The sequence below is a fragment of the Ictalurus punctatus genome, chromosome 13, assembly GCF_001660625.3.
Source record: "Ictalurus punctatus breed USDA103 chromosome 13, Coco_2.0, whole genome shotgun sequence".
Classification (NCBI taxonomy): Eukaryota; Metazoa; Chordata; class Actinopteri; order Siluriformes; family Ictaluridae; genus Ictalurus; species Ictalurus punctatus.
In genome coordinates this window covers 12,678,479-12,688,215 of record NC_030428.2, presented here as the reverse complement: position 1 = coordinate 12,688,215, position 9,737 = coordinate 12,678,479, and the positions used below count along the sequence as shown (strand labels likewise).

At 37.2% G+C, this 9,737-nt stretch overlaps 1 protein-coding gene across 5 annotated transcripts in view; it reads left to right on the top strand.

Annotated features, from left to right (window-relative positions):
* cpped1 (calcineurin-like phosphoesterase domain containing 1) overlaps nucleotides 1-9,737 on the top strand; it is a 54,870-nt gene that overhangs the window by 25,120 nt on the left and 20,013 nt on the right. Inside the window, exon 1 of one of the 5 annotated variants that reach the window (XM_017484281.3) lies at nucleotides 1,350-1,422. The exons of 1 other annotated variant lie outside the window; for it this stretch is intronic. In XM_017484281.3, coding sequence (XP_017339770.1) covers nucleotides 1,413-1,422 — 10 coding nt within the window. In that variant the 5' untranslated portion in view covers nucleotides 1,350-1,412. Of the gene's footprint in view, nucleotides 1-1,349; nucleotides 1,423-8,117; nucleotides 8,271-9,737 lie in introns of those variants that run through there. 3 more of the 5 variants (XM_017484280.3, XM_047159422.1, XM_047159424.2) reach the window with 3 other exon arrangements.

Here is a 9,737-nt window from a genome sequence, read left to right as displayed (position 1 = left end):
ACCATGCTTGAATGTGGACAGAGTGTTCTTTCTTCATTCTTCTTTCTCCAGACATACCGCTGAACCATGCTGCCAAAAAGTTCCAGTTTTGTTTCTTCGCTCCACAGAACAGAATCCCCAAACTTCTGTGGCTTATTTATATGATTTTGAGCGACTTTTCTTGTGCTTTTGGGGCAGTAGTGGTGTACGTCTTGAACTTCTGGCATGGAAACCTTCTGCATTTAGGATGTGCCTTACTGTGCTCACTGAAACCTCAGTGCCTGTTGCCACGAAGTCTTGCTGCAGGTCTCTTGCAGACACTCAATGGATTTTCTCAGAAATCTGCTTGCAGCCATTGATAGCATCCTTTTTCTGCCCTGCCCAGGTATTTCATACATTTTTTACCCCTAGCCAGTTCAGGTATTTCATGTGTTCCGGCTCAAGCACACCTGGTTCAACTAATGAAGTCCTTGATTAGTTTCATTAGGTATGCTTGAGACAACACCTGTTTTGCATATTTGTGCTGCTTGAGGGATTCTATTCATGGGGTTGAATAATTTTGAAACTGAAGAAATCATTATAGAGGGTATACATTGGCGTCACTTTCCCACCGGAACACGCCCAATTGGCTGGACTGAGTGGTAAAACATCCAGCAAAATGCCTGGTTTTAATAGGGGAAGCTGCGAAAACACTAGTATAACTAACAATTATCAGCTTAAATTAAAGGCAGTTGCACTCGACAGTAACCCTTACAATGTGCCCAAGAACCTGTGGGCCACTGACATTGGCATGTGGCCAAAAATCGGCTTTCCCGACATTTATATATACCTGATTTCAATGCCGGGGAAATACACTAAGCAAAGCCTGAAGGCATAGAACAGCCTTCACACTTGTTCCTACTTCATGGAGGGATTTGTTGGGGAAGTTAAAGTGACAAGAACACGAATAAACATTCTGGTTGTATGTGGACAGGTATATACAAATATTTTTATTTTATTATATCATTTTATCTGGTAAACTGTAAGCTAGCTAGTCCTAGTTTGTTTGTAGCTGACACTGCTTCCATTTACTAATGTCATATATTTGTGAATGTACAACACAGGCAGAGAATGACTAAGCCCCCATTATTCATTAGTGGAAATAGGCAGCATTTAAAAAGAAATATGTAGCAAATAATTCATCATTGTACATTATGAATACCTCATACCAAAAGAACTCGACCTTCAAAAGGAGTGAATGTTTTTTTGGTACTCTGTACAAAGATAGCTCCGAATTCTTGTTGAATCTGTTAACACAATCAATCGCACAACAGCTTTTCCCCATTTTAGATGCGTTTTTTTCTGTGTTTTCACAGAATTCATGCTGTACACTAATGCTGCCGCTCAGTCTTTTTGCTAGTCAGTGGGCTTGACCGCGGCGAGTTCCGGCTACCATGACGTCACGTGCGTACCCTCTATAAGTTGCATTTTCAGTTGAATTTGGGGAAACCACTTGAAGCATTTGTTGTGTTTAACTATTTCAATTGCTTTTGTTTGATTTGTTCATTGCAAACATCTGACAGTCTGTAAATTTTGACAATAAACCTGATTTGCAATGGGGGTTGAATAATTTTGATTGCAACTGTATGAGGACAAATAAGAGCCAATTTAGACTTACAACAAATTGTAGGCCTATGCGTCTTTTGTTATGTATGACATATGGTGTGGTAACTGTGGGGTACTAGCAATGGGGGTTGAATAATTTTGATTGCAAGTGTAGCTCTGCTAAGACTTATATTATAATCAAGCTTTCTCTTCATGAGAGAGACAAACCATTGCTTTCCATCATTAATCCGTTCTTTAAGGGAGATGTAATTTACTATAATGTATCCTGGCACAATTTGCAGACTGAACTGATTGCTTTAAACTCAGTCAAGGTTTAAAATCTGAGTAATTTTTTGTCTAATTTGTAATTATTATAAGGTGCCATCTGTAACATGAATATTTTTGTATTCAGAGAAATTCACCAATTACTTGTAGATTTGTACATTATGTGCTGGGTGGCACACAAAGTGCATTTATGGACCTAAGAAAATTCCCTTTACAAACTGTAAAAAAATTGTTTTTTAATCCACAGTAAGAGTTTGTATACAAAATGAAAAGTTTTATTGTCAGTTCAGTGTAGCTTCTTCTGTGGAGTGCAGCAAGGTACTATTTGGTTTTGAAATGAAAGTTTTTGGTACAGAATTATCTGACATATTACATATGGCACTTTATAAGTTCCCTTGTGAACTAGTGGCTAGCATGCGGCGCACTCACTGACAAGGCCTGGGTTCGATTCCTGGTCAGGGAACCGACCCCAGCCGTTACCAAGTCTGGAACATGTGGAAGGTTCTGTCAGGAAGGGCAGCTAGCATAAAACTTGTGCCAGATTGATATGCAGAATGGTGATCCTCTGTGGTGACCCCGAAATGGGAGCAGCTGAAAGAGGGCGAAAAAACATATGGCACTTTATAGTATAGACCTTTCAAACTGTTCAACTGAACAGAAAATGCCAAATTTGGCAACATGGACAGGAGAGCTTGTGAGCTGATCCTCCATAGCTACAGTATGACACCATATGTTACTGAAGGACTGTGTCTGTTTTTAAATGATATATCAATTTTAATATTATGGTACATGAAGAATGGGGGAAGATATGTTCCATTAATAAAGGTTTAGTTTTAGGAAACAGTGTGCGAAGTTTTTAGAAGTACAGATCAGTTTTTAACACAAAAATAAATCACTAATATACACATCTGAACATTAATAAAGCTTTCTTACATTTTTCTACTATACTGAACAAATTAGTTATACAGTATATCATAAATAGTAATTATGTCATAGACCCTACAGTTGAATGATTCTGTGTTGTTTTTTATTATATCGGTTGTGGATAAACGTGCCCCTGTGAGAAAATGCATAATTGAACTGAAAGACACAAAATAATCAATAATCAATATTTTCAACTAATTTAGCTTGTATTCCTATGAGCCCACAGCGTGGGTCCAGAGCCAGCAAAAGTAACTGTTTGTCAAAGTAGACTAAATTCAGATTTTTATGTAATAAATTCACACTCTCATTACCAACTCAAATCACAGGTTTATCTTTCATCTGTCACTCTGAAAGTATTAACAATCCATCTCCATTTGACAGCCATCTTCAACTTTTCCTTACAACAGACTATTTTTACTATTGTCCCCAATAGACTATTTTTAATCCTCAGACCTTATCACATAAAGAGATTCCTGTCCATTATTTCAATCAACAAATTATTTCCAGTGGTTTCAAATTTGACAAAGCATATCCCCCTTAGTGCGGCATGGTGGTGTGGCAGGTAGAGTTGGCATGTCACAGTGCTGGAATCCCTGGTTTGATCCCGAGCATGGGTTACTGTTTGTGTAGAGTTTGGCATGTTCTCTCCATGTTTGTGTGGGTTTCTTCTTGGTTCTCTGGTTTCTTCCCCCTCACAAAATCAGCTGGTAGGTGTGAATAAATGTGCAAATGTGTGTGCATGATGGCTCCCCATCCGGACTGGCACACCCAGAATATGCTCCAGAACCCTGCAACCCTGTCCACGATAAAGATATTACTGGGGATGGATGAATAAATGAATGAATGAATGAATGAATATCCACCTCATGTTCATCCTGCCGTTGAGAGTCACAGCCATGGATAATCATTTCAAATTATTTAATTAAATATATCTTAAATAGCTAAGCCCTTAAATGAGCTTTAAATCAAATTGAAGCTCTAACAAGATTACTCAGTATATAACAGTGTTTACTCCCCATTAATTCCTATGTACACAAAGCTTTACTTCCCAGAATCTTTGATTGCCAGTGTACTTAATCTACATAGGTAACTAACTTGTTAACTAGCTTGCTTATCTAGATTGCACAGATTGCTGTTTATGTGATTTATTATTGGAATTGCCAACATTGCAATCTCACAAGTACCACTATACTTAATCCAAATATACTTTATCTCATTCAGTCTGGTTTCCCCTTTAACCATAGCATGTTCCTGTTAAAGGAAAACGTTGTGTTTCTGTACTTACAGCGAACGTTTTTGACACTGTTCAGTTAAACTGCAATGTACATGTTTAAGCCTTAACGCTATTCAAAGGTTTTTTTATTTTATTTTATTTTTTTATTTTTTTAAAGTGCTTCAAAAATTCCTTTTCTAATTATCTTTTGGAGCTGCTCATGGTGTGTCCCAGATATCTCCACTAGATCAGAAAAAAAGCTTCTTCACTTAAAACCTTTCAACCTAATCTGCATAATTTCCCAGAACTATTATAATTCTCTACTCATAATTCTCATATTAGTATTATTATAAAATGAGTAATAAAATAATAATAAAATATTAACCAAAATAATGAAATTGAGAGTATGAAAAAGTAATAAAATCAGATTATACGAGGCTAGATTCTCCGCTAAGGCTAAATTACAAACATTGTTATTTTGATTCATTTTTCACATGGTACACCAACAAAATAATTTACTTCATATAACAACTTGAAACCAGGCACTCAGATAAAATCTGACTGATTTAGAGTGACATTTTGTACATGTTGTCCTAATATACAATGTTACATATGGGACAAAATTAACTGTGGAGTTCTGCATTTACCAGGTACTTCAAGCCGTTGCACTTATCACTTTCAACTGTATGAGCAGTCCTAAGATAACAACATGATGAAGGACAGATGGATAAGAGATCTTAAATTTCAATGTTTCATTTGTCTGCACTCTCTATAGTTTTCTTAGCCAAAGTTTTCTTAAAAGAAATATTATATTTCATTATACCTCAGTTTGAAATTGTATTTCTAGTGTAGTTGTGTCACACAATACATAATCTCGCCTGGGTTATCTACAACCCCTGTGCAAGTTTCATTTATGTAGATGAGTGACAAATTCAAGGAATAATCAACATAAAATGTTTAAGTAAGGTTCTGGGTCATCACAAGCTACCAGAAGAGCTTCAATGTGCCTTGACATAGAATCTACACTTCTCTGGATCTGTACTAGAGAGATGTATACCATTCTGCCTAAAGATTGGTGTTTTGATGATAGTGGTAGAGAGCGGTAGAAAGTTCAAAAGCTCCCATAGGTGTTCCAGTGTGTTGAGATCTGGTGACAGTGAAGGTCAGAGCATATAATTTACATAATTTTCATCCTCATTAAACCATTCAGTGAGCCTTCATGCCCTGTGTATGGTTATCCTGGATAGAAAGATTTTAGCATAGGCTAAAGGTGATCAGTTAGAATCATTTTTGCAGTGACCACAAATCATATCTTCAAAATGCTCTCCACAGCAAAACAGAGCCACCATTTCCCCCCTTAATTTGACATCTGGACATTGGGGGTCTTGTTGAGCCATTAACATGAGAATGCATCACCATTAAATTGGATACTTTAAAATAGTATACATAATTATTATTAGTACCACAATTACAAATATAAAAGCATTATATGAGGTACAAAAACTGTAACATCTCTTTTTAGAATCTATTAATGTGTACTGCATTGTCTCTTTAGATATCAACATTGTTTTTATAGATAATTAGAGGCTCTCTTTTAAGCACGATTTTCTGGGTCTGCTGTGGATTCACTCATGCAAGACAGCTCCAGACTGTACCATTCATAAGAAAAAAAAATTATTATTGGCCTACAGCTCCTTCATTTATGTGAAACATTTTATTCTTTCCATTGACCTTATTTTCTGTATTGCCATCATTGTGTTGTTTTTACTGTTTGGGTTTTGGTGGTTTCCTGGCAAAGCTCGGCAAGATTAGATTAACTTAATCATCTTTTTCAGTTTATGTCTTTGTGTGACTGTACCCATGTGTAAATATGAGCATTGAAAAATGTCAAAAATGTAAAACTCAGACAAAAAGAAAGCTTTTCTTTTTACTGAGAACCCATTCAATGATGAGTCCTATGAACTGAATCAGTGGACAAGAGTTTTTAAACCTTGTGTAAATTTAATATCTTATCATTTAATTGGTATTAAAATTAACATGTAAAGACTGTACCAAGAACCCCCCACCCCCACCCCAGTATAGGTATATTGGTATTTTTTCTAACCAATACTGCTGTCTTGTTTGGTGTTTTCACTGTAAAAGCAAAGTTGAGTAAAACCTAACTTTGTTTATCTTGTACATTTATTCCAATTTCTGTTGTGATGCTACACTTAAATGTAAGGCAAACAAATTATTTTTCATGTGCTGGCTGAGTCTGAGAACTAAATGTCACTACTAGCATGATGATGGAAATTGTGTTTCTAATAGTGAATGGAGTGCATTCAAGTGTAGCTATGCCATCTACATATACTCAGGAGTGTTAATAGGCCCTCTCTCATGATCTATTTCAGAAACTAAGGATCTAGTCATTGTTCATTTCAGGGCCATGGTTACATGAAAAACTAATATTACACAGTATGTCAAAATTGTGTGCTTTCAGTGGCCAGTTTATTTGCTACACTTACCATATAGTTTTTTGTAGGCATATGATTACTTACTGTTGCCCATGTGTTGCCATTCAAAATTTATCACTCCTTCTCTACCGCATCTATCAATGTACACAGACCACTAAAAGACCACTGCTGAGCGAGCACCTACAGTGCTACATTACACACTATAAATAAGACACTTAAAGTTAAAATTAGTTATACCCCAACGCTGTTGAATTCTCAAATCTGATTGTTCGTACTGACGGCAATTCAAATGATAGGTTATATTAATGTACTCATTACAATACATTATCATTTTTCATTCACAGGGGTTGTATGGCAAATGCTCTACATAATCTAAGCCTAATGATTAAATGGGTTCAAAAAGTGTTGTTATTTAACAGCAAAAAAACATATGATTAATATGGTGCAGCTTTCTTTGACACGTCTATTTGACATTTATGGTAGGAGTCTCAGGTGTCAGTATATTGTAGCTGTAAATTTGAAGGATGGAGGATATTTAGGATGGTCTTCAAAATGGAGGACTTTGTGCTTTCTGGCTTGGTAACATAACAAGATGCCTTTGTCTTACTAACTTCAAGAGGCTGGTGAAGTAACATTTGTTGATACATGCTGTAATGTAATGACAGAAACTAACATACCACAGCAATTAATGCAATTATAAACAGAAAAGGGAAGAAGTGTCATTCATTAAAGAACTGTAAAATTGTCATCATTGTCAAATCACTGTGGTATAAGAGGACTGCAACACCTTGGGATGTGCTGTTGGGGATGTATAGAAAAATAATCTGTTTTGTATCGGGCCATATCACATCTTATAACGGAATGCCCCATTATGTTTTATTCCTTACTAAACAATTAATCAAGCGTACAAAACAAACAAAACCAACCTAAACACTATATAGAGATCACATGGATAGGGGACCATTCTCAGGACAGTAGTGACAATATAATGGCATACTAGTGGCATATTAATGTGAACAGTCCTGGCACAGTGGCATTGTTGATTTGGTCACTTTATTTATTTTTATCTTGTTGTTCCACCTTGTAAGCTATAGAGACTAATGGTCATATTTTTCAGTGCACAGTGCGTGTTAACCATCTTCTATCCCTTCATGAGTGCTCAGTGTTTCTGACCACAGGACAACATGATGGTGCAGTGAGGAGCGTTGCTGCCTCACAGCTCCAGGGTCCCTGGATCAATCCTGAGCTTGGGTTACTGTCTATATGGAGTTTTTGCACATGTGGGTTCCTCCGGGTTCTCCCACTTGTTGATTGGTGCTCTATGTGTGAAAGGGTGTGTGTGTGTGTTTGCAATGTAATGCCCTACAATGGACTGGCATCCCATCCAGGGAGTAAACCTGATCACCAGGACTGTACAACAGTTACTGAAAATGAATGAATGAATGAATGAACCAGGCTACTGTCAGTATTTGTATACCTTCAAAGTGCATCTGAACCTGACAAATTTGTATAAGTACAAGTAACTTAAGTAGTATTTATTTATTTTATTTAGACTAGGGGCGAATACACACAGTTAACTAACACTCTAAACGAGACTTGAACCTTCGGATTTTAAGTTCTCGAGCTCATAGATATGCAGGGGTTGTTAATACATCACAGAAATAATCGATTAAGGACTTCATTACAGTACGAGGCTAAAGCAGTTGCTGTTGTAGCTCGATAGCTTCAAGAGACTTAGCATACTGACATTAGCACACAACGTTAAACTATGGCAGGAGACGAGAACATTTTTCTAAGAGCGAAACACCGGACGTATGAAGGTTTAACGGAAGGTACAGAAACTAACCACGTTAATGTTACAATTTCTATATTGTATAAATTAACGATTTGAGGTTTTTTTTTTTTTGGTCGATTAGGGAGAAGGCTAGGGCTGTATGCTAGCTTCCAGTTTGCTACTTTGCACTGTTTTGTTCTGCTGTTTTTGTCATAATGTTATCCACATACTCTGTTTTCCATTGTAGGATAAACAGCAGTAGGGTTAAACTCTACTATGACAGGAGTCTCAGAGATGTCAACTGCGGTTACCTTGGTTTAGATAAAACATTGAACGAAACTGAGTGCGCGGCTAGTAAGCACTTAGCGGTAATGATACTGATTACGCTGAGGCACAGCGGCGCGCCTTTCATACTAGTAAAGATTTCAGTACACCATCAGCAAACTGCTGGAGTTATTATAATGTAAATGCCATAAATATATAAAAGTATTGTATTCAAGAAAGGGTCAAATGGCTATTAACCCATAAACCGAACTGCAGAATGACGGTAGTCATTGGCAACAAAGTTAACTCAAGTAGCCTCTCAGTAAATTTGTTTGAATTCAACACACTATAAAATGGTGGTTTTAAAGAAGTAGCATATAAACATACACATATCAGTTGTTCACAGTGATTACATGCACATAACAGATAGCAGGATGCTGAGTAATGAATAATTGATTAATAGGCCATGTCAGTGCAATTTAAGCCATTGTAGTATGATTAGTAATATAAGTAGCCTGTATAACTAATATGTTATGCTAATAAAACTAAGCAGTTCAGAGTGTATCATATGATTACACAGGAAATATGATTCTGCTGCAGCGGTTTAGAGTACAGTGCAGACAAAGCTACGCATTTGATAAAAACTGAGGACACTATAAAATGGTGATCGAAATAACTAGTGCAGAAATCAGTTTGTGTTGGGATTTTACTGCTGGGTTTGTAAGGAAGTTACAGTCAAAATCTTTAAATCTGTTCGTGCTGAAATAATGGATAAATGCCATCCATCTTTTTTCCATCTCGCTTATCCTACCCACGGGGAGGCTATCCCAGGGAACTCGGGGCACAAAGCGGAGGACACCCAGGACGGATTGTGTCAGTACATCGCACGGCACAATTGCACACACCTCATACACCCATTCATTGGGGGATTTGAACCCCCAACCCCCGAGGTGTGAGGAAAACGTGCTGACCATTAAGCCACTGTAATGGATAAATTATTGCATCTAATTTATGATAAATTGTTTCATATTCAGAGGACATGGTGGCATAGTAGTTAGCATGTTTGCCTCGCACCTTCAGGGGTGGGGGTTCAAATCCCGCATCAGCCCTGCATGTGTGGAGTTTGAATGCTCTCCCTGTGCTTTGGGGGTTCCTCCAGGTACTCCGGTTTCCTCCCCCAGTCCAAAGATATGCCTTGTAGGCTTATTGGCATCTCTAAATTGCCCATAGTGTGTGAATAAGTTGGTGAGTGTGTATGCAA